This window comes from Macaca mulatta, chromosome 5 (genome assembly GCF_049350105.2).
Source record: "Macaca mulatta isolate MMU2019108-1 chromosome 5, T2T-MMU8v2.0, whole genome shotgun sequence".
In the NCBI taxonomy this organism is placed as follows: Eukaryota; Metazoa; Chordata; class Mammalia; order Primates; family Cercopithecidae; genus Macaca; species Macaca mulatta.
In genome coordinates this window covers 6,953,086-6,978,740 of record NC_133410.1, presented here as the reverse complement: position 1 = coordinate 6,978,740, position 25,655 = coordinate 6,953,086, and the positions used below count along the sequence as shown (strand labels likewise).

Here is a 25,655-nt window from a genome sequence, read left to right as displayed (position 1 = left end):
GTCCTGTTTTAAGTTAAACGTAAAAGGCCCATGGCTGAGAACAAGACCCTAAAGGCTGAGTAGCCCAGTCCAGACCCCTGTGCAGGACAGGCTGATGGATTGTGGTGTGTCTCCAGCACCGGCCAGGCCCCTCCCTCCAGTCGGCACTTGGGCTGAGGCTGGTGGGCTCTCGGGGAGGATGGTGTGTCTGTCTCAGCATGAGAAGGGATGTCAAGGGGACGACCTGCAGAGGTGACACGTGTCCCCTAGAGTTTTGGCACAAGATGGAAAAGCAAGGAGAGGGCCACCTTGGGGTCGGATGTGCCAGCACCCACAGCACTTGCCACATTTTCCTACGGCAAATAGACCCATGGGAGGAAAGCAGCCTAGAACTCATTCCAGATGGGATTCCACAGAAAAGTCCGCCAGGAGGGGACGAGGACAACGAGCAGAGGTGTGTGGGAGGCGGACCATTCAGAGTCTTGGGACATTGGGGCGCGAGGAGCTGCAGTGCCCAGTCCCTCACCAGGAAGCTGTGGGGTGCAGCACAGCAAGCGGAGCTCGTGGAGACCTGGAAAAGTGTTCCCCCAAGAGGCAGCACAATCCACTTGCCCCTGCCAGAGGGCACTGCCCTGAGGGCCAGCTACCCCAGCACATCCGCACCCCCTTCCCACTCTTGCCCTTCCCTGGGCTCAGAAAAAGCCACCAGGGGCCTGCATGGGAAGAGGCAGAAGAGCGAGCTAGGGAAACAGCAGCCAAGCCTGACACAGGCCCCGGCAGGGAGCAAGGGGAAGGTCTGCGCTGAATGAAGTCTGCAGTTTAGGAAATTAATCAAATGTGACTATTCCTGTCACTGGAAGGCATAGTAGCCCACAAGGTCTGCCTGAGATGTCATCAGCACGCCTGAAAGAATTCACCTGGGGAAGGTGAGTGGGAACAAAGCTGGTCTTTGTTCACTTTGAGCGAAGTGAATCCACTTCGCTCAAGAACCTGGCTATGCACCCATGGGCACAGGTGGTCGGGACAGGGTGAGGTGGCGACTTTGGGGTGATGGGACTTCAGGGGCTCTTCACTTTCTTCTTTATATATTTTTGGATTATATACTTTATCTTAGTCAAAAAACAATGATGCCGTTTCTGCCCTGCGGTGTGTGCGTGTGTGCGTGTGTGCGCGTGTGCGGTGTGTGCGGTGTGTGCGGTGTGTGCGGTGTGCGCGTGTGCACGTGTGCGGTGTGCGCGTGTGCACGTGTGCGGTGTGTGCGGTGTGTGCGGTGTGTGCGTGTGTGCGGTGTGTGCGGTGTGTGCGGTGTGTGCGTGTGTGCGTGTGCGCGTGTGCGGTGTGTGCGGTGTGCGCGTGTGTGCGGTGTGTGCGGTGTGCGCGTGCGCGCGTGTGCGCGTGTGCGGTGTGCGCGTGCGCGCATGTGTGCGGTGTGTGCGGTGTGCGCGTGTGCGCTGTGTGCGGTGTGTGCGTGTGCGCGTGTGCGGTGTGTGCGGTGTGTGCGGTGTGCGCGTGTGCGGTGTGTGCGGTGCGGTGTGTGCGTGTGCGCGTGTGCGGTGTGTGCGGTGTGTGCGGTGTGCGCGTGTGCGGTGTGTGCGGTGTGCGCGTGTGCGCGTGTGCGGTGTGTGCGTGTGCGCGTGTGCGGTGTGTGCGGTGTGTGCGGTGTGCGCGTGTGCGGTGTGTGCGGTGTGTGCGTGTGCGCGTGTGCGGTGTGTGCGTGTGTGCGGTGTGTGCGTGTGCGTGTGTGCGTTGTGTGCGGTGTGTGCCTGTGTGCGGTGTGTGCGTGTGTGCGTGTGTGCGGTGTGTGCGTGTGTGCGTGTGTGCGTGTGTGTGGTGTGTGCGGTGTGTGCGGTGTGTGCGGTGTGTGCGGTGTGTGCGGTGTGTGCGTGCGTGGTGTGCGCGCGTGCGCGTGTGGGGTGTGCGCGTGTGTGCGCGTGCGGGGTGTGCGCGTGCGGAGTGCGCGGTGTGTGCGGCATGCGCGCGTGCGCGGCGTGCGCGGCGTGTGCGCGTGCGCGGTCTGTGCGCGTGTGCGGTGTGTGCGCGTGCGTGTGTGCACGTGCACGTGTGCGCGTGTGCGGTGTGTGCGGTGTGTGCGGTGTGTGCGTGTGTGCGGTATGTGCGGTGTGTGCGTGTGTGCGTGTGTGCGGTGTGTGCGTGTGTGCGTGTGTGCGTGTGTGGTGTGTGCGTGTCTGCGGTGTGTGCGGTGTGCGCGGTGTGTGCGTGTGTGCGTTGTGTGCGTGTGTGCGGTGTGTGCGGTGTGTGCCTGTGTGCGTGTGTGCGGTGTGTGCGTGTGTGCGTGTGTGCGGTGTGTGCGTGTGTGCGGTGTGTGTGGTGTGTGCGGTGTGTGCGTGTGTGCGGTGTGCGCGGTGTGTGCGTGTGTGCGGTGTGCGCGGTGTGTGCGGTGTGCGCGGTGTGCGCGTGTGTGCGCGTGCGTGGTGTGCGCGTGCGCGTGTGCGGTGTGCGCGTGCGTGGTGTGCGCGTGCGGTGTGTGCGGTGTGTGCGTGTGTGTGCGTGCGCGCGTGCGCGGCGTGCGCGCGCGTGCGGTGTGTGCGGCGGGCACGCGTGTGCAGCGTGCGTGGCGTGTGCGCGCGCGCGCGTGCGCGGCGTGTGCGCGTGCGCGGTGTGTGCGCGTGTGTGGTGTGTGCGCGTGTGTGTGCACGTGCACGTGTGCGTGTGTGCGGTATGTGCGGTGTGTGCGGTGCGCACGGTGCGCGCGTGTGCGCGGTGCGCGCGGTGCGCGCGGCGTGTGCGTGTGTGCGGCGCGCGCGGCGTGCGCGGCGTGTGCGGCGTGCGCGGCGTGCGCGGCGTGTGCGGCGTGCGCGGCGTGCGCGGCGTGTGCGTGTGTGCGCGGCGTGCGCGCGTGTGCGCGTGCGCGGCGTGCGCGCGTGTGCGGCGTGCGCGGCGTGCGCGGCGTGTGCGGGTGCGCGCGTGCGCGGTGTGTGCGCGTGTGTGGGTGCGCGCGTGTGCGTGTGTACGTGTGTGCACACATGTGTGGGGACCAGGGAGAGACCATTGTGCAGCAGTTTTAATTGCAAATGGTGAGGAAACCCAAGGTGACATTCCGCAGTGACCCAGCTTGAACTTGGCAGACACAGATTTCCTTGGTGGGGAAATCAGTGCCGGGGAAAGAAAGGGTCCCCACGTGCTGCCCTCCCATCACCATTCATGGAGCCCACGGCCACGGGGTTCGCCTTCCCTTCACGCCATTGGCTTTGATAATGCACTGGTAAGAACGGGTCATCTGGGGTTCAGAACTACAGGCAAGGGAGCGAAACTTGCAACCACCAAAAGCAGGAGGTGCCACCCCGAGAGCATCTGGGGTGAGGTCCCACTCCCTCTTCAGGTTTGCTTACATCGTCCAAGTCTTCTTCAGGCGTGGCTGGAGTCCTGTCCGTCCTGTCTGTGTTGTAGGATGTTTCGGACAATGTTTCTGAGTCCACAGACTCCTCATCAAATCCAAAAAATGTCTCCACAACATGCTTCTGTAAAATGCAATTTGTATGATGTTAGCAATGACTGAGGATTGCCAGAGTCTACCAGCCCCTGGTCGTGGGCATGCCAATGCAGGGGGGCAACGATTCATATTTGGGCCACTGGGGCATTCCAAGATGCTGTTGGTGGGCTTTGTAACTGACTGGGTGGGATAAAAGGTGGCAGCAGGTGGCAGATGACCCTAGGGTTTGCAGCCCGAGAAAGCTAGTCTGGCCCTGGCCCTGGCTCTCCAGCTGTAGACCTGTGCAAGCCACTTGGCCCCTGGAGTGCCAGCCTCCTTCTCTAACAAATGGAGTGAGACGCCACCACACCTGTGAGCACAAAAGGGGGCCATGCGTGCCCTGTGCCCAGAAAGCAGCCCAGCACTCTGTCACGCTCCATGAGCAGCGCACTGGCTGTACCAACGAGAAGGGGGACAGGGCCCAGGGAGATGTCAAGTTCCAAGGAGAAGAACTGGATGAAGATGGATACCAGAGGGGGCAACAACTTGAAGGAGTGGAGAGCCCAGCCACAGTCCCAGTGCTCTGAATAGCATGGCAAATGCATGGCCCAAGTCCCAGCCAGACCTACATTAAGAGACAATCTCTGCTTAACTTACTATAGAAAACTGGGAACATTCACAGAATGAGAAGGAATCGTGTAATAGACCTTCACGCGCCCATCACTCAGATCCAGAGACAAATCGTAAGGCGCTATATGCCGGCCTCTGAGTTACCCTGCTGGCACTTCTCCCACTCCAAATATCACACAATATGGGGCTTCATTCATCTGTCTATCCATTCATTCACTCACTCGGCAAACACTGGCAAAGCTCCTTCTATGGGCCAGACGTGGGGGCAGGCCTGGGGAATACAACAGGATCAAAACCAGGCCAGGTCCCTGCCCCAAGGAGCTTGCACCCATCCCCTGGGGGCTGCAGACATTGACCCACAATCGCCAGATCAGTGTCCCTTATTTTAGGAACATAGCTTTTTTGTTTTTTTCCCAAACAGCCCCTGACAAGGATTTTTATTTGTTTTTACAATCAATGAATGCTTTTCAGACCATAAAGAAGGAATCAAAACTAAATTCCAGAGCCCAGCCCGAGGCTCTGCTGGCTCATCCACAACACGGCTTCACCCAGAGCTCCCCCAACCCACAGAGAAAAGCCAGGCACTCCCCACATACTAAGGGCCCCTCCCCGCCCGTGTGTTTTACTCAAATTTACTATAAATGTGAGAAAAATGTGACTGGCACCAGAGTTAATAATGTGATTAGGAAATAATTTAGACATAAGGCAGGGAAGATGCAGGGACATCCTTGTCACCTTACACAGTTTCCGAAGGGGCTTCAAGGGAGGCATCCACCACCACACGTCACCCAGAACGTTCTTGCATTTGGCACCTGTCTTTCTGCGCACTGCATCCCCCAACCCCCATATTCCTCCTTGCTTTTTAATATGCACGGGGAATATGCCTCTCCCTCAAACTCCAGACTCATATGTCAGCTGCGTCCTCCATGGCATTGTGGAATCCTAGTGGGCAGTGACTTACCCCTGACAACATGCCTCCCACAATCTAACCTGAGTCCAGCAGCAGCAGCAGCTCATGCTTCAGTTGCTCAGGCCCCCATCCCAGGAATCCTCTCTCTTCTCACCTGTCATGCCTGCCCTTCCTGGGAGAAACGCTGTTGACTTTACCTTCAACTCAAAATCCAGCCCTCTGACCCCCTCTCTCCTTGGCACCTTCATCTTGGTCCCAGCCACCAATATCTCTGTCTGGAATTATTAAAACCACCAACATCCATGCAGGCTACAAGTGGTCTGCAAGGCCCTGCGGGATCTACCTCCCATCCTGCCCTGGCATCATCTCTCCCTCCTTCTCTTCTCCTCTCCTCCTGCTCTCCAATCCTGCACCCCACACATGCCTGCCACGGGGCCTTTGCACTCCGAGACACTTTCCCCAGAATCCACATGACTCCTTCCCTGGATTCCCTTAGGTCTCTGCACAAATGCAATCATATGAGAAAAGGCTTCCTGGCCACCATGCCCAGGTCCCTCCTGCCTCATCCCCACCCCAGCCTCTTGGGCCTCCTTCTTTATTCCTTTCCATAGCATGTCTCCCACCTGATGTAAGATCTAGCAAGCTATTGTGTTTACTGATGGTCTTCCCCCGACCCCTTGAAATGGAAGCTCCATGAAGGCAGGGGGTTGGCCCTTTTGTTCCCGACTGTATCTCAGGGTGAATGAACTCAAAGCCACACTAGTTTATCTATCCACAAACAGATTTTGTTTTGCACATGACACCCTTTCCATTCATTCACACAGCTGGCATCAGTTGGGCACCATGTGGTTACATGCCCCAGATGAGTCTCACTGGCAGGTACGTGAGGACTACGGGCACCATCGACTTCAATGTCATTTCTCTCCTTGCAGAGGCTGGAGACGATCATCTACTCAAATCTCCCCTCCCGATGGGAAGCCCACCTGACTTCAGGCATCATGGACTCTTCCAACGGGCTCTAGAGAGCAGTGGTAGTGCCACCCCATGGTGACAATGGCACCCACAGGAGTGATGCATCTGCAGCACTCAAGCTCTTCTGCACACACAGGTCATCCCCCTGAGCTCCAGGTTCCACATTTTTCTGAGCAGCTGCTGAGCTGACCTTATTTCTTGCAAACACCGCTAATCGCAAGGCCTCTGGGGACGGGTCTATTTGTTGCTGTAGCCCAGGAAGCATCCTCAAGTCACACACTTTCCAAACATTTAGGACACACTGCTGGGCTGTGACCATCCACGTCAGCGTCAGGGGCCCTCCTGGGGGTAATGACTCAGTGTTCAATTACCTAGGACGATCCATTGTGAAGGCCTCACAGGACTACCAGTTAAAGACTCAACTCTCAAGCCCTAATACAGGACATTAACTACTGATGCTGTCAAAGACCCTGCAGGACTGCTAGTTAAGGACTGAACTCTCAAGCCCTAATACAGGGCATTAACTACCGATGCTGCCGCCTGTGTTTAAAGTAGAGCAGCCTTTGCAAACAGCCTAACTTCAGACGCAGTGGAGCCCCTGACAGTATCATATCATATGGCCCCAGAGACCAAGACTCCACGGAACTACGCTGCTTTGAGGGAAAGAGGAAGCAGCTCTTAGGGCAGAAACCAAACACAAAACGGCAGTCCAATTTGAACCCTGCCACAATGGAGAGGAATCCATGGCCAGGCCCAGCACACACAGAGTTCCTATAGCAGCAAGGGGTTGTCTGGGACCCAACCCCTCAGGTTTTTATGCGGAGTATTTTTAAAAAACATTTTAACTTTTCTTTTCTTTCTTTTTTTTTTTTTTTTTTTGATACAGAGTCTCCTTCTGTCGCCCAGGCTGGAGTGCAGCGGCGCAATCTCAACTTACTACAACTTCCATCTCCCAAATTCAAGCAATTCTTCTGCCTCAGCCTCCTGAGTAGCTGGGATTACAGGTGCGTGCCACCACACCTGGCTAATTTGTGTGTATATATATTTGTTTTAAGTAGTGACAAGGTTTCACCATGTTAGCCAGGCTGGTCTCAAACTCTTGACCTCAAGTGATCCGTCTACCTAGGCCTCCCAAAGTGCTGGGATTACAGGCATGAGCCACCACTCCCGGCCTTAACTTTTTTGTAACATTTTATAACACTGGGTTAGTTTGTTTCCTTTAGAGAAAAGTTTCGTTGAGTGATTATATTACACAGGAAGCCTGCATGTACTCGATATCTTGATATATTTGTGCCTTTATTAATAAAAAATAGAAAAGATACATTAATGTTTAAAGTGAAAACACAGTGGCCGTCTTCCTTGAAGGCAATGCAACTGGTTTTGCTCTGCATTTTCCACACATGCAGGAAATAATTCACCACCTGCTTCTCAAGGAATGAGGGGAGAACCACCTAGAAAACATTGTTTCCTCTCATGATTGGCACACACTGCACTTTAAAAAAAAATGGCAAACATGAAAGACACCGTTCATTTTTCTGTATCTCCACTCTTCTAAGAGTCTCTGGGTTTTTCCTCACAAGAGATACATTAGAAGCAAAAATGTCCATGATTTGCTCATTCTGAGCCCATCTACTGAGTAAAAAGGTAATTCCTCTAGCCTTCCATGTTCCTTGCAACCAAAGCCTCTTCTTGTGGACTTGTTTTTACAGATGAATCCAGATTCAGATTAAGATTCAGTTTTGGCTGGGCACAGTGGCTCATGCCTGTAATCCCAGCACTTTGGGAGGCTGAGGCAGAAGGATCTCTTGAGCCCAGGAGTTCAAGATCAGCCTGGGTCACACAGTGAGAACCCATCTCTAGAAAAAGTTATTTTAAAAGTTAGCTGAGTATGGTGGCTGACGCCTGTAGTCCCAGCTACCTGGGAGGCTGAGGTGGGAAGATTATATGAGCCTGGGAGGTTAGGGCTGCAGTGTGCTGTGACTGTGCCACTGCACTCCAGCCTGGGTGACAGAGCAAGATCCTGTCTCAAAAGAAAAAAAAAAAAATCAGTTTTGGCAAAATGAATGAAGAGTAAACACGTCTTCTCCATTTACACTCTGAATATACAGAGGAGCTCCTCCTTAGCGGGTCAAACGAACCAGAAGGAAAAAGAGAAGGTACCCCCAAAACAAATAGCCCCTCAACCAGATCCAGCCTCTCTCAACCACCTGTCTTCTCGTCTTCTTTTCATTTTCAACAGAGCTGCCTGTCACAGGCGGGAGCATCAGTCGGTCACAGCCGGGGACCTCCACAGAACCTCAAAAAACAAAACCCCAAGCCAGCTGCCTACCTTCATGCTTATAGGTCATCTCCTGGCAGCCGGAGAAGTACAGGCACACCAGGGCGCAGAGACACAGGAAGAAAGAGAAATACAGCACAAAGAGGACATATTCCATGGTGGCGCGATGCTGCAGACACGCCAGCCCCTGTGTGTGGGCTTAGGCAAAAGCCACCTCGTCGGTATCCATTTTCAGGGCTTCCTCCAGTCCGAGGAAAAAGCACCAATTCTCTCCCCACACACTCCCCTTTCCTCTAACACATCCTCCCTAGTGTCTCCCCGGCTTCCTGTGGATCCGTCTGCTGCAGAGTCCCGAGAACAGGAGTGTGCCAGAAGATGCACCTTCAGTAAAAGGGAAGCCAGCTCCAGGGCACAGCCCCGATGCTGGCCCCACAAACCGTGGGCTGAAGGGAGAGGTTTCCAGGGGCGGGCTGGGGTGCATTCATCACAGAGGACAGCTTCCGAGCCAGTTTATTCTCTGGGGACCTTCTTCCCAGATCCCATCCTCCCTGAGCCGAGAGCCTGTTGTCAACACCATGGCACAGGCCCTGGGTCCCCAGACAATCACAAGGCCCCCAGGGCAGCACTAGCAATGGCAACGCCATGAGAGATTCTCCCTCAGGATCAAACCGAGGAGCTGCCCCTGTCCTCATGTGTTTTGGAAATTTCTCTGCTGTCCCTGGACCACCTCATACGCACCCTAGACTCGCCAAATTCATTGGCTTCTCTACCATCCTTTTGTCAGCATTTATTTTACCATTTTTTATAGGCCAAAACAAACCATTATCTAACAGAAAAACTAATTTTTTGAACTAGATCAAAGTCTTCAGATTCCCCTGCCCAGAAGGGGTGTCTCTGAGAGTCTTCCATCTCTCGGAGAAGCGTCACCAGACCTAACATCCAAAGCAGAAACTGTCATGCTGGAGAAAAACTAGACAGACTTTACCATGGAAAACTAAAATGTCTGTACTTTGACAGATACCAAAGCAATATTAAAGGGCAATGGGCAATTCATAAAATAAATGCACATAGCGAGGTTCATGTATGTTTCAACTTCAACAGTGCATGATGCTCTAGTCCTTTGGAAGTGACTGTCAGATGAACTGTGTGACTCGATTGTGCTACTCAATCTAGTGCCAACTACCCTTTAAGCCATGTTTCCTAATGAGGCACCATCTGACCAGGCAGTGCAGACCTGAGACAGCTGGGCCTGACCCAGGCAGTGTAGACCTGAGACACCTGGGCCTGGCCTCAGGCAGTGCAGACCTGAGACAGCGGGGGCCTGGAGGGACAGGGCTACAATCTGGAACCTTTGCCTCAAGCCCCTCCCCACGGGGCCTGAAGTCACCTCCTGAAACCAGGCAGGAGGCCAGGTGCCTAAAGGCCCAGCCTCTGCAGCAGCTCCTCCCTGAGTCCAGGACTCACTACCCTGCTCACTCCTGGCGCTGGGGTTTCCTGCCCTGTGTGAACAAATTACCTAGAACCACCATAGGTAATGGCACCTGTCCATTCCCAAGTCTGCAAATGGGAGCCAGATGTCCCCATGGTGTTTGCTACCCTGGACAAAGTACCCAGGCAGCCTCTGTGGCCAGGTCAGCCTCCCGAGCTCTGCTCCACCCACACCAGCTGCGGCTCCTCTGGCAGTGCCTCCAGGACTGGCACAGACGGTGTGTGTGCTTGTCTGCTGAGCTGCCTGGGTGTAGTCCAGGACACAGCTCCTGTCTCGTCATAATCGTCCCAGTGTCCTATCCCCAGGACCCACATCTTCCTGAGTCCTTTACCAAAGGGCCCCCAGCAGGTGGGACATGGAGCAATGCTCAGAGGGACGTCCCATGCTTCTGGCATGGAGCCTGCTATGAAAGAAAAATAAAAACTCTGAATCCCACTTCACTACACCAAAAGGAAAAACTTAAGCTGAAAGCTGAGCCATACAAGAAGCTGCCTTTCCCTTTGTTCCTAAGCAGAGAGCTGCAGAGAAAAGGTTAAGCATCTCCACAGGTAGCAGCTTCATGTTCACCTTATCTTATGTAAAGTGCTGATTTACTGAGCATGAGACAATTACATAATTTGGACTATTCCCCTACCTGCTCCTTTTCTCTCACAACCTGTGGATTCAGTCATGTGACCACACCCTCCCTCTTTCCCCTCCAGCCTGCTTTTCCCCTTTAAATACTGAAGCCCTCAAAATCATCTTTGGAGAAAGGTTCAGATCTGTCTCCAGGGTACATTCTTAATCTTAGCAAAATAAACTTCTAAATTGATTGAGACCTGCCTCAGAGACTTTTTGGTTTACATCAGCCACTCAGCTGGCAAGGCTGGCACAAAGTCCTGCTACCAGTGCCCTCTCTACCTTTGATCAGAGCTGCATGAAATGAATCCTGATGGCTGCTGTGGAGGAGGGACCAGGTGACAGGGTCACTGCTGAGCTGGGGGGAGCAAGCCCTTGCCCCTCCCAGCAAAGGGCCCACAGTTGCACACCAACCGAGGCCAGCCCTGAAGACAGACATGAAGTAGCCACTGGTTTCACACAGTTACTACTATTAGCCCCTCTGAGTGCGAGGCACTGTGCCAGCAGCTTCGAGTAGCTGGATCCCAGGGCACCATCCAGCCTTCATGAGCTCACGGACCAGTGACAGCCGTGGGGAAGGAAGCCTGGGAATAAGGTCAACTGCAAACAACCACGAAGGAAAAAATAGGTAGCTTTGGCAAAACTTGCAAATGAAAAATGCATGCACATGATGAAAAAATGTTTGACTTTGAGAGTCCAAGGCAGGCAGGTCACTTGAGGTCAGGAGTTCGAGACCAGCCTGGCCAATATGGCGAAACTCTGTCTCTACTAAAAATACAAAAATAAAAATAAAAAAATAAAAAATAATTAGCCAGGCCTGGTGGCATGTGCCTGTAACCCCAGCCACTTAGGAGAATTTGGCTGAACCCGGGAAGTATAGGTTGCAGTAAACTCGCCACTGCGCTCCAGCAGGGGCGACAGAGCAAGACTTTGTTTTTGTTTTTTTTTCCAAAGATACTTGAGTGTCCCAGGCAGGCAAAGGTACCGCATAATCAGCTGCCAGCACCTGTCCTTCCCTCCACCAGGCAGCAGGCTTGGCCTCAGGCGTGCGGGGATAGGGGTCAAGTTTAGATAGGTCCTACGTGTTTTGATAGGTCCTATCAGAATGGATGCAAGAGTCATTGACAAAAATGACCCACCAGACCTCAGGCATCCTCCAACCCCTGGCAACAGCAGACCCAAGGTCATTCGGGGAGGAGGGGACACGGCCCTGATGCACTGGCTCGAGAAAGGGCCTCTCCTTCCCATGGTGCTTTGATGGTTCCCAGTGCACAGCCCTCCATTGAAGAATGGTTACTGCAAAAGACATTGAGATCCCACCTCACTATTATAAATTAGTGGGGGAGGCGGGTGTGGGCATGGCCTGGGAATCTGCATTTTACAGGCTCTCCAAAGGAAAGTTATTGAGCTGTAAGATAAAGGAAGAAGGAGACACTCTGACTTCCTGATCACCTGCTATGCACCAAGCAAAGAACCAGAAGCTTCCTTTGATCCCATGGATGTAATGTTCATTTTACGAATCAAACTGAGGTTCTGAGAGTTTAGGTGACTTGGCCAATCCCATCCAGCTAGTAGCTAGGGTCTGACTCCCTTACTGCTTGGGGCTACGATTTCCCAACCTTATCCAAAATGATCGGTCCTACCTTCAACCAAAGTGTGTGAGTAAACTGTGCTGATTTTTAGCCATTATGCATATGCTTAGAACTCTAAGATGATATAACTTCTGTGCAAGTTTCAATGGCCTGCAACCCAATTTACTGCCACATGGCCAGAGGTCTAGGTCCTGAGCAAGCCCCGTACCCCAGTCCCCAGGACACGGCCCAAGCAACCACTCAGGAGCCTTCTCCCCCAGCCTCTCCCTTGGGGCTAACATGAGCCCACGCTGAACCAGCAGGCTTCCTGGGAAATGAGATAATTGACACCAATCTTGTCCCTGGAGGAGATCCCAAAAGGGGACCATTGGACAGGCCCAGTAAGACTGAGTCATGGCCCTCAGGGACACAAATGTCCCAGGAAGACAAAGGCTGGCACCCTCTGCTCTGCCCTGACTGCATCTTCTGCAAACTTGAGTGTGGGAGCGGACTGGAGGTGCCCTCCTGCAGGGAGTCCAGGGAGGTTTGCTAGGATCTTTCTTACACAGAGTCAGGAGCTGGAGAGCAGAGATAGGGCTGTCAGATTTCTGGAAAATTCTGGAACCTTCAATGCATTCACCACAGTATTCTGTCAAGCAAAGCCCTGGGCAAAGTGTTACAGCACTTCCATGTGTGAGGGACAGAGAGTGATGGGGGCATTTCAGGGGAAAAAGAAACTAGTATAGTCATCCCGCGGTATCCATGGGGGACTGGTTCTAGAACCTCCCACGAATACTAAAATCCACGGCTGCTCAAGCCCCTGATACCAATTGGTGCAGTACTTGCATATAACCTACGCATATCCTCTTGTACACTTTAACTCATCTCTAGATTATTTATAATATTGTACCTAATACAATGCAGACGCCCTGTGAACCCAGTCATGTGCAGCATAACAGCATCTCAGTCCCCAACAGTATACAACGACGGTCCCATAAGATCATAACGCTGTGTTTTTACTGTACATGTTCTATGTTTAGATACACAAATACCATTGGGTTACAACTGCCTACAGTATTCAGTACAGTAGCAGGCTGCACAGGCTTGCAGCCTAGAAGCCACAGGCTAGACTGAATAGCCTAGATGTGTAGGAGGCTAGACCATCTGGGTTTGTGCAAGTACACTTCATGATGTTTGCACGACAAAGTCGCCTAATGACGCATTTCTCAGAATGTGTCCCTGTTGTTAAGGAATGCAGGACTGTAGTTTTAGACTGTATTTTAGTGAATAATGAAAAGGAAAAACGTCCAGGAGGTGGAGATTGCAGTGAGCCAAGAGCACGCCACTGCACTCCAGCCTGGTCAACAGAGCGACACTCCGTCTCAAAACAAAAAGAAAAGGAAAAAAAGTCTGTATATGTTCAGTGTAGACGCAACCATCCATTTTTTTTTCCTGAATGTTTTCAGTCAGAGGTTGGTTGAATCCATGGATATGAAACCCACAGATACAGAAAGTCAAGTGCACTGAATGCCTGTGGCCTGTGGTAGGGAAGGAAAAGAAGCTTCTTAGGCCTGAAAGGCAACTCTGGATTACAAAACCTGCTCAGGCCCAGATGGATCCAAGTACCAATTCCATCCAGCCCTGCACAATGCCAGGATCATGGGAGATGTAGGAACAATGTAGGAACATGGGAGAAAACTTGGTCCACACTGAAGTCTACACTGAATCTTGAGAAAAAGAAAAAATGCTGGTGGGCCCAGGAAACAGTGAATAGAAAAGACCCTAAACCTACTCAGGAAAGTTTCTACACAGATCCCCAAATTCGGCCTCCTAATGACCCAGGACTATCTTCATTAAAGTGACCACGCATCGCCATTCTTGTGGGACAATCCAGTGTCATACAAATACATTTTTCCAGTAAAGGCCATTCGCTTATTTAGCCAACAACTATTTAGGGACTATTTTAGTCAACACCTCCTCTGTGCCAGGCAGTGAACAGCCCACAGTGGGCAGGACAGGCGCAGCCCCTGTCCTTGCCCGTTGTACAGGCAATGTAGCAAATCACGATTCAATTCTAACCCTTTGTGAATTTCTCCTCCCATAAACACATTCAGAAATCAGGAAGAATGGCCAGGTGCAGTTGCTCATGCCTGTAATCCCAGCACTTTGGGAGGCCGAGGCAGGTGGATCACTTGAGGTCTGGAGTTCGAGATCAGCCTGGCCAACAGGGTGAAACCCCGTCTCTACCAAAAATACAAAATTAGCCAGGTGTGGTGACGCATGCCTGTAATCTCAGCTACTTGGGAGGTTGAGGCAGGGGAGTCACTTGAACCCGGGAGGCAGAGGTTGCAGCGAGCCGAGATCATGCCATTACACTGCTGCGTGGGCAACAAGAGTAAAAAGTCTGTCTCAAAAAAAAAAAGAAGAAGAAAGAAAGAAAGAAAGAAAAATAAATAAATAAATAAATAAATAAATCAGGAAGATGGGGGGAGAGAAACCTCTGTTTAATTCCAGGCATTCTGACATAGATTTTAAAAATAAAGTATTGGCTCAACAATGGATTTTCAAAACCCCACGTGGAAGCTCTATGGGGTGCGTAATGCCACAGCACATCCCGTTAATGGGACAAACTGCACAATCTTTAGATTTGTGCCTTTTAAACGTATGTCCCATGGTGAAAACAGCTGTTACACACACTCCCAGCAGCGGTGCCGAATGGTGCAACTTTTCCGTGAGGCAGTGGGGTGGGGTGGGAGCGATGCTCTCTGGTCAAAGCCTTCTCGCCCTCTGAGCCACATTTCAACTTCAGGGAATCGATGCATAGAAACGATTCTGATTATGGACACAGCTTTCCAGACAAAAGCTGGTTGCTGTGGCGACATTTACAGAAGCAGCAAGTCCAAAGGGAGGGGAAAGGGTAGCTAAATAATGGTGTAGTCACTTAATGACACGTTCAACAGTCAGGGAATAAAATAGAGCTGGGCCAGAAAGAGCTGTCTGCGTCAACAGAAGCACATTTATTGCAGCATCGTTCGTAGTGCCGAGGAGCCGAAAGCAATGTGCCCAACAATCGCAGAACAGTAAACCAGTTTATGGCCCATCTCCTCCACAGATTATGTAGCCATAAAAATTTATGTTTACAATGACAGCTATCACGGGATAAAGGCTGGCAGTCTAATGTTAAATAAAATCCAGGGTGCAAATGTGCATACCGCAGTTCCAGCTGGGGAAATGAATTAAAATAGCAACACCAATGTGCCGGGGAGGCACGGCAGGTGATAGATCACTTTTCCCCCCCCCAGATATTCTATAATGTGGTTCTATGTCTTCTATAAAAGTATATATTTAAATATAGGATGGGCGCAGTGGCTCATGCCTGTAATCTCAGCACTTGGGAAGGCTGAGGCAGGCGGATCACCTGAGGTCGGGAGTTCAAGACCAGCCTGACCAACATGCAGAAACCCCATCTCTACTAAAAATACAAAATTAGCCAGGCATGGTGGCACATCTGTAATCCCAGCTACTTGGGAGGCTGAGGCAGGAGAATCGCTTGAACCCGGGAGGCAGAGGTTGTGGTGAGCCGAGATTGTGCCATTGCACTCCAGCCTAGACAATAAGAGCGAAACTCTATCTCAAAAAAAAAAATAAGTAAATAAACAAAAAATAAAATAAATAAATAAATATAAACAAGCTCTACTCAAACCACCACCCATTTCTGAGTTTCCAAGGTCGATGTGCAGAGATTTGCCCGTGTTCGACTCGGCTTGGTGGGAAAAGCTTGGGACTCGCAGTCTCAGACTTGAGTTTGAAACTCAGCCTTGTCAATTTAATTTTTCTCTGAGTTTTTTCTATATTTTAAATCTGTATGTCTTCTATAGCTGTAAAATTGAAAAAATAATACCAACTACACGAGGTGGCTGTGAGAATTCAATGAGATTGTGTAAATACCCACTCATCCACAAATCCAGGACCTAGCAAATCATCAATGAGCCAGGCCACTCTAAGTGGCATTATCTGAACACTGCAGTAAAGGCAACCAGGAGGCAGCCTGGGAGCCAAATTGCACCCATAGCTATATTTTACGTGGCCCACAGGTATATATTTTACAGGCTGAGTGTCCCTCATCTGAAATGCTTGGGACCAGAAGGAATTTTGGATGTTTTCCAGATTTGGGAATATTTGCATAAACAGAATAAGGCATCTTGGGGATGGGACCCAAGTCTAACCATGAAATTCATTTGTTTCATACACACTTTATATATAATACATAGCCTGAAGGAAATCGTATATAATATTTTAAATAATTTTGTGCATGAATCAAAGTTTTGCCCGTGTTTTTACTGCAACCTGTCACATAAGACCAGGTGTGAAATTTCCCTGGCCTCATGTTGGTGCTTAGAAAATTTCAGATTTTGGAGCATTTTGGATTTTGGGTTTTTGGATTAGGGATGCCCAACCTGTATTCAGACCACAGTGTTACGGACATTTAAAATCCAACATTTATATCCTTCAATTTCACATAAAGTAAGGTGTTATGGATTAAACTGTATCCCCTAAAAAGACAGGTTGAGGTTCTAACCTCAGTACTTCAGAATGTGACTTATTTGGAAATAGGATCACCGCAGATGTAGTTAAATGATCATGAGGTCACACTGAAGTAGGATGGACACCTGATCTAGCATGAGTGGTGGCTGCAAACCAAGGACACCAAAGATTGCTAGGAAACTGCTCTAAGCTAGGAAAAGGAAAGGAAGGGTCTGCTATAGGTTTTAGAGGAAGGGACAATGGCTCTACCGACACCTTAATTTCAGCATTCTGGCCTCTAGAACTGTTAAGACAATACACTTCTTTTCCCTTCTTGTTTTTTTGTTTGTTTGTTTGTTTGTTTTGTTTTGTTTTGTTTGTTTGTTTTTGAGACAGTGTCTTGCTCTGCCACTGAGGCTGGAGTGCAGCGGTGCAATCATGACTCACTATAGCCTTGACCTCCTGGGCTCAAGCAGTCCTCCTGCTTCAGCCTCCCAAATAGCTGCGACTTCAGGCACCACCATATCCAGCTAATTTTTAAAATTTTTTGTAGAGACAGGGTCTTGCTATGTTGCCCAGGCTGATCTCAAACTCCTGGGCTCAAGCAATCCAACCACCCTGACCTCTCAAAGTGCTGGAATTACAGGCATGAGCCACTGTGCCCGGCCTTTTTCTGTGGCTCTATGCCACTGATTTTGTGGTACTTTGTTAAGGCAGCCCTAGGAAACTAACAGATAAGGATTTACATTTATCCTGAAAGACTAGACTATCTGATGCCACCAGTCCACCTTCTTATAGCAACCAGGATTCAGGGCCCAGTTTGCCACAGTCCCCACCACTCCCTATTGCCACCTTGACACCAAGACTGTATGTCCTTGGCCATTCACTATCACATTTGCACAGCCGTTTTCCTTATAGTTGAGAAATATTTCTCTATAACCACATCTCGATCAAAAGATAAACCAAACGGGGCACCTGTATTCAAAAAAAAGGAGAGGAGACCAGCCTAGCCAACATGGTGAAACCCTGCCTCTACTAAAAATACAACAATTAGCCAGGTGTGGTGGCACATGCCTGTAATCCCAGCTACTCGGGAGGCTGAGGCAGGAGAATTGCTTGACCTGGGCGGTGGAGGTTGCAATGAGGCGAGATGGCATCACTGCCCTCCAGCCTGGGCGACAGAGTGAGACTCTGTCTCAAAAAAAAAAAAAAAAAAAAAAAAAAGGGAGAGGAGACCTGTGTCTTTGTGGAAGCAAAAAATAGGTTTATGGGTTTAAAGGCGAACTATGTTTTTGTTTGCTTGTTTGTTTTTGGTATCAGTTCCAGATTGGTCCATGTGGGCATTTGAATTTTACAAGCCCGGCTCCTTCAGACGCTGTTACTAGGAAACGGCAGACCTGTGTTTTCCAAAAAGACGACAGTTCTGCATGATTCCAACACAACACAAAGCTCCTGAGTATTTTCAGAACAGGATATGCTCTGATATAAACCAACCCTCAATGTCCCTTAAATCCTTCAAAAGGTTTTTTTTTTTTTTTTTTTTTTTGAGACGGAGTCTCGCTCTGCCGCCCAGGCTGGAGTGCAGTGGCCGGATCTCAGCTCACTGCAAGCTCCGCCTCCCGGGTTCACGCCATTCTCCTGCCTCAGACTCCCCAGTAGCTGGGACTACAGGCGCCCGCCACCTCGCCCGGCTAGTTTTTTGTATTTTTTAGTAGAGACGGGGTTTCACCGTGTCAGCCAGGATGGTCTCGATCTCCTGACCTCGTGATCCGCCCGTCTCGGCCTCCCAAAGTGCTGGGATTACAGGCTTGAGCCACCGCGCCCGGCCAATCCTTCAAAAGGTTTAAGTATTTATGTTTTTAATTTTGGGTGAATATACCCTGAGGCCTAAGTAGAGAATTCATCAGGAAGTTTTCCATGAATAAATTACAATAACTGGGTCGCACGACACGGCCATATTAATGTTGCTTTGAGAGACAGCGATGACAGGCTTTTCATCATCAGGCATGCCGAGTTGTGTGTGTCCGCTTCAGGACCCCTGTGAAACCTCCCCCCTCCCACGGCCCATCTGCCCTGCAGATCTGTGACACAGTGGCAAGGCAGGGCAGGTGCACCATCGCAGGCTCACCTTGGGCGGTTTCAGACTTTTCCCTCGATGCCTTTTGGAGCGCAACAGCCGTTCTCTCTCCTAGAAGGAAACACAACGGTCGGCATTTCCAGCCAGCCTCACATCTCATGAATCAAAGCCACTGGCTCTCAAAGGGAGCTGGGCCTGCCCATCCGCACCAGGCATGGCTAGTTCAAGTTCTAAGTGCCCAAGTGATGGCTGCTTCTCTGAACTGAGAGCTACAGGGAGAGTTTATTATCCACCTTTTGACTTTATTGTTATTTCATTGAAATATATTCTTCACCCTAAACTGCATTGAGTCTTTCGTGTAATGAAGCAAAGATGGATGGATGGATAGATGGATGCATAGGTAAGTGGATGGAAGGATGAAAGGATGGATGGATGGATGGATGGATGGATGGATGGATGGATGGATGAAAGGAAGAGAGAAGTTAAAGAGGCAAAGTGAGATGGAGGCAGGCAAAATGAACATGACAATTATAATCAAAGCCTTTTCTAGAATTTTGATCACTAGCTTTTCTATTCTTTGAAGACCAGTACATGGAACCATCACACACCCTCTTCGGTGAGCAGAACGCATTCTGCTTCTAAGATCCAACTAAAGCTCCCTTCAGGTGTTCTCTGCCTGTTGCCTAAGCTCCTTTCACAGAGAGCTGTGGAATTCTCTGGGTGTAATTCCCCACCTGCTTAGGACATGCTCAATCCCCTTTGATAGATCCATGCCCCATATGCACATCCAAAACTCACACAGGCAGCCTTAGCAAGGTGCTGGTCTGATTATAAGGTTCAAGTTTGTGGGCCCAAACTCACAGTCTGCAACTGCTAAGCTAAAAACCAACCAACCAAACAAACAAAAAGTCTTCTCTGGAACAGATCATGCCAACTCTCTAAAGGCCAAAAGACATCCTTAAAACTGATACTGCTTCTTAACCACAGCAAGCCAGGGAGAAGATGTGAGAAAAGGGTAGCCATGGAAACTGTCCCCAGGTTCCAGTGATCTCATTTAAGCCAAGGCTGCTTGATGGCAGAATGAAGCAGGAATGTGCACACCAGGGTGAGCTTGGTGACTCCCAAAGTCAGCACTGCCTGACCCTGACCCAGCTCAGCAGCATCACTCTGAGCGCCAACGCCTGTTCCTGACACCCATGTCACCAGTGCCGCCCCCACCAGGGGCAGCCGCGCCAGCTGTGCTAGATGTACCAGTGAGAGGTCGTCAATGACGTGCTGCTGCTCCAGCACCTGCAGCCTCAGGAACTCGATCTCCTGCTCATCCCTCGTCAGGCTGAGGTCATTCAGGGAGGTGTGCCGCTTCAGAGAGGCCTGCGCTGACAGCTTTTCTTTCTGCAGCCACAGGGAGAGAGACCACCACAGGGTTAGCCGCCAACAACGTCTGTGAGGGACGGAGCTGGAGTGGAGCTCAGGGGTGCAGGGACAGAAGGATGGATGGGAGGATGAGGGAGAGGATGGCCTGATAGGGCTGTGTCCCCACCCAAATCTCATCATGAATTGCAGCTCCCATAATTCCCACATGTTGTGGTAGGGGCCCGGTGGGAGATAATTGAGTCACGGGTGCGGTTCCCCCACCCCATGAATAAGTAGTGAATAAGTCTCTGATGTTTCCCCTTTTACTTGGCTCTCAATTTCTCTTGTCTGCCACCATGTAAGATGTGCCTACAGCCTTCCACCATGATTGTGAGGCCTCCCCAGCCACGTGGAACTGTGAGTCCATTAAACCCCTCTTTTTCTTTGTAAATTACCCAGTCTCAGGTACGTCTTTATCAGCAGTGTGAAAATGGACTAATACGTGGCCATCTTGTCCTGTGCTGGAAGAGGGGACAGGGAAGACCAAAGCCAAGTCCAAGGTGGGGCTCACCATGCACACTGCTGACAGGAAGGGATGGGCAGGGCCTGGGGGTGGAAGATGACATCTGAAATGAGCCTAGAGAGCTGGGAGGGGAAGGCAGGGGAAGGAGAGGACTCCACACAACAGCAGTTACACACACACACACACACACACACACACACCCCTGCACCTGCTACAGTGCGGACAGCAGAGCATGTGTGCCATCAGAGCCTCTGTCTTCCCGGCTGTAAAATGGGGGTTGATACTACTCTGAACAATGAATCTGAAAGCATTCTGTAAACTGTCAGCTACAAGACACCCGCCCCAACCACAAACACCAGGCATCCTAGCTGGAGGAGAAACCCCTCTGCAAAGCATCACCAGTGATCATCGTAATGGCTTTCACATGCTGGGTGTCCTCTGGGCCTGTTCCCTGTGAGGTCTTTACATGCTGTCATTTCATCCTCTTGATGATCCTCCAGTGTTGATATTTTCATTCCCATGTATGCATAAAGAAACAGAGGCTCAGAGAGAATGGGGGATGTGTTTAAGGACACAGCTGTCTGACTCCCTCCGGACACAAACACCCAGAGAACAGTGAATGTGAGACAGGTGGAGAGAAGCGAGAGATATCTGTGACTGACGCTGCTCCTGGTGCTTCGTGGGGAGGTGGGTGGCAGGTGGGGCCCAGAACATGTGAACTGGGAGGTTCAGGGCTGGAGAATCCCAGACAGAGTTGGGAGTGCCAGGGCTGGCCCCAAGGGGCCCACAGCTCACCATTTCCACGTTTTCCCGCGTGAGGTTCTTGATTTTCTCCTCCATCCTCTGGATACTCTGCAACAAATCCTCATTTTTCTTGTTCATCCTCTTGTTTTTCTCCACCAGGGGCTTCAGCTGAACCTCGGTCTCTCGCGAGCGTTTCAGCTGTGGTTGGAAACAGGTACAGAGACTCAGACAACTTGACAACAGACGGCCAAGGTCACAGCACCAAGGTGAGCAGAGACTCAACCCGATTAGGACCCCTTCTGAGGCCAGTGTCCTGGGTGACACATTTGTTTGCTAGTTGCATGACAATGGGCAAGTTCTCAGCCTCAATTTCCTCATCTATCAAATGAGAATCATGGCAGCTCCTGTATCCTAGGCACATGGTGAGAACTGAATGCATAGTGGTAGTCTCCCCAGTGTTATTTTCATGGAAAGAATTAGGAACAACTTAAATATCTATCAATATTATGACAACTACAGGCACAGCCACCACATGTGAAGGGGACACCTTCCCCATCCCCATGTTATAGACAAAGAACCTGAGCCCAAAGAGAGGAGGCAATGGGCCCACCTTCACAAAGAAAGTGCTAAGAATGCTTTGCACTCTTGCAAAGATTGGTGGTTTGAATTCACCAAGAATTAAACACAAGGGACTGACTCTAGACCCCTGAGTTTACTCCCCAGGCTGTAAATGTTAAGGTAAAATATTCTGATGGTATAGGTTGAAATATAAAATGTACCATGTGACCCATGCATTCTACTTCTAGAAACTTACCCACCCCCAAAAAAATGCCATGTAGAAGATACATGTGTGTCTTTCCTGACTTGAACCTTTATTTAAAGTCAGTAAAGACCCATATGTATCTTCTACATGGCATTTTTTTTTTTTTGAGACAGAAGGTAGGTAAAATGACATGGGTCATTTTGACAAAGGGTATCACTACGTCACCCAGGCTGGAGTGTCGTGGCATGATTTCAGCTCACTGCAACCTTGACATCCTGGGCTCAAGTGATCTCCCACCTCAGCCTCCCAATAGCCGGAACTACAGGTGTGCACCACTGTGCCCAGTTAATTATTTTTTGTATTTTTAGAGACAGGGTTTTGCCATGTTGCCCAGGCTGGGCTCAAACTCCTGAGCTCAAGGAATCTGCCCACGTTGGCTTCCCAAAGTGCTGAGATTACAGGCATGTGGCACCTCACAGAAATCCAGAAAGCAGCAACAGCCTAAAGATCCACCACTGGGAAGAGAGTTGAACAGACCATGGTATTTCCACACAATGGACTACCAAGCCACCGGTAAAAAGACAAAGACAGATCTCTAAGCGCTGATGGGGAGTGCTGTAATTGATCCATGAAGTGAAAAAAGCAAGTTGCAGAACAATACACAGCAGGGGAAAAAAATCCCAATTCATAACCATAAAATAAAAAGTCTCGGCCGGGCACGGTGGCTCAAGCCTGTAATCCCAGCACTTTGGGAGGCCGAGACGGGCGGATCACGAGGTCAGGAGATCGAGACCATCCTGGCTAACACGGTGAAACCCCGTCTCTACTAAAAAATACAAAAAAAAAAAAAACTAGCCGGGCGAGGTGGCGGGCGCCTGTAGTCCCAGCTACTCGGGAGGCTGAGGCAGGAGAATGGCTTGAACCCGGGAGGCGGAGCTTGCAGTGAGCAGAGATTCGGCCACTGCACTCCAGCCCGGTCAACAGAGCAAGACTCCGTCTCAAAAATAAATAAATAAATAAATAAATAAATAAAATAAAAATAAAAAGTCTCTTGGTGGGTTTCAAGGTATTTATTTAAACGTTAAAAACATGTAAGAACCACCCCAAACTAGCAGTAGTTACCTCACGATTTTAAGATTGAGGCCGGGCACGGTGGCTCATGCCTGTAATCCCAGCACTTTGGGAAGCTGAGGCAGGCCGATCACTTGAGGTCAGGAGTTCAGGACCAGCCTGGCCAACATGGTGAAACCCCATCTCTACTAAAAATACAAAAATTAGCCAGGCATGGTGGCAAGTGCCTGTAATCCCAGCTACTCGGGAGGCTGAGGCAGGAGAATCACTTGAACCCAGGAGGTGGAGGTTGTAGTGAGCTGAGATCATGTCACTGCACTCAAACCTGGGCGACAGAGCAAGACTCCACCTCAAAAAAAACAAAAGATTGAAGCGTTGGCAAACTTATCAGTTTCTACTTTTAACTACTTCAGTCTGATCTGACATGTTTCCAGAAGCCTATGATTTTTCCTAATCTACTCAGTAAACTATTATGCAGCTCATGAGTATTTATGAGCTTATAAATATTTAAATGAAGAGTGGAGACATAATATTAGATGTACAATCTGATTAAAGCAAAAAAAAAAAAAGCCTTTAAAAATACTGGAAGGAAGAGAATTTATTTTGATCCTGTTAAAGTTGTGGAGAGGTGATACTTATTGACGCTGTTCACCACTCATTTTTTTCAAATATTCTTCTGATATACTTCCCTTCATAATAGAAATTAGAATAAACATAAAAGTTATGAGGCATCTGTCAAGAAGTTGATGTATCAACTGCCATTACATAAAAATTAGTTTTGCTCTTATCCAGAAAATATAAACATATTCATGACATTGCTATTTTTACTGGAGATTTCTTTTTTAACCAGAAGTCTATGTTCATTATTTTTACAAGTAATGTATAAGTTTTAGTTTACAAGTATATACAATTTTATGCAAAAAAGTAAATAGATAAGCACAAATTAAAATTACCCATAATTACACCACCTAAAAGAATAACTTCTAGCCAGGTGTGGTGGCTCACACCTGTAATCCCAGCACTTTGGGAGGCTGAGGTGGGCAGATCACCTGAGGTCAGGAGTTCAAGACCAGCCTGGCCAACATGGAGAAACCCCATCTCTACTAAGAGTACAAAATTAGCCGGGCGTGGTGGTGCATGCCTGTAATCCCAGCTACTTGGGAGGCTGAGGCAGGAGAATCACTTGAACCCGGGAAGTGGAGGTTATAGTCAGCCAAGATCATGCCATTGCACCCCAGCCTGGGAGACAAAAGCAAAACTTTGTCTCAAAAAAAAAAAAAAAAAAAGAATAACTTCTAATATTCAAGATGATGACAATGTATTATTGTTCTGTAAACTGCATTTTTCATTTAATTTACTATGAACACATTTCCATGTCAGTTAAATAGGGTCTCCATCATCAATCTTAATGATAGTCTAGAATTCATTGTATAAATATTCCATGATCACTATGCCCCGTGCTTTAGTATTGAACAATCGGGTTTTTTTGTTTTTTAATTTTTGATTTGGTTTGGTTTGGGTTGTTAATATAAACAACACTGCAATGAACATCCTCTCCATGCTTCTCATGGAACTTCTCCAATTGTTTGCTCAAGATAAGTTCCTGCAAAAACAAATGGCAGTAAGAGATTTCTTCAATGAGCATGTGTTAGATTTTTAATCAAAAAGAAGAAAGAAGTTAAGTTCAGAGAACCAGAAGGCCTCTGCATTAACTTTCTGTGCAGGGCATGTTTCGGGGACTCAGGGCCCCTTCTTTGCACCCTGTGAGGCACCGCCTGTCTCTCAGGGCTGCTTACCAGTTCATTCCTCTCATCTGCCAACAGCGTATTTCTGTCTTCCAGCTTCCGTATCACTGAATTCAGTTCAGCAATTTTTAGTTGAAATCGCCTCACATCTCGCTCGTCCATATGTTGATCCTAAAAAAAAAAAAAAAAAAAAAAAAGTCAAGACGTAAATGTACTTTGAAGAAGTTGTGTGGAGCCTTCTTAGAAAATTCACATGACATAATGGGTGAGATCCTTATTCAGGGGCCCACATGCCACACAGCAAGGTGGGGAACACGCAAGGCCACTGCACACCTGCGGAAGACTCCACCTAGAAGGCCACTGAGACTTCGAATCCTTCCGTGGCTCCTGGGGACCTTGTGATCAGGCCCTTCCCACCCTGCATCTCTTACAAAGGCCACCATGCACCGGCCCCTCACACAGTGTCCAGCACTTTATAATTTATAACAGGAATTTATCCAGGAATTTATAACATCCCCTCCAATGCTGAGTGAATGAGTGAATGAATGAATACATGCTGCCTCAGTGTCCTCTGTGGCTGACCAGAAGGATGCCCCGTAAATGGATGGGGGACCAGCCTGAGGCTGGCACAAGCTGCTGCCCCTCACCTGGACGCCCATGAGCTCCACCATGTCCCCAATCCCTGGCGGGAGCTCTCTCTTCGGGCTACTGTGGTGCCGCTCGGCCTCCTTGACCTGAACCAGCTGCTCATCCAAAGCCTCCTTCTGCAGAAGCAGCTTCTGGGTCTGCCCAGCCTGCACGCCAAGTTCCTTCTCCAAGGCCAGAATCACACGGTCTTTCCCTTTGATCTCATCCATCTGAAAAGGAGAAAGAACAAGCGGTCAGCCCTAGGGGCTTGTGACCAAGGAAATCTCTCCCCTGCTTGGGGCCTTCAGCCCAGGGAAAGGTCAAAGCAGTGTCTCGGGCCTGAGTCGACTG

The 25,655-nt window shown here is 49.8% G+C and overlaps 1 protein-coding gene across 2 annotated transcripts in view; it reads right to left on the bottom strand.

Annotated features, from left to right (window-relative positions):
* The window catches only part of JAKMIP1 (janus kinase and microtubule interacting protein 1), a 182,636-nt gene that overhangs the window by 41,346 nt on the left and 115,635 nt on the right, over positions 1-25,655 (bottom strand). For both annotated transcript variants that reach the window (XM_078001920.1, NM_001257961.1), the window contains 6 exon segments: positions 25,325-25,534; positions 24,729-24,848; positions 21,150-21,296; positions 19,730-19,870; positions 18,530-18,589; positions 3,330-3,458 (listed from right to left, as the gene is read on the bottom strand). In XM_078001920.1, coding sequence (XP_077858046.1) covers positions 3,330-3,458; positions 18,530-18,589; positions 19,730-19,870; positions 21,150-21,296; positions 24,729-24,848; positions 25,325-25,534 — 807 coding nt within the window.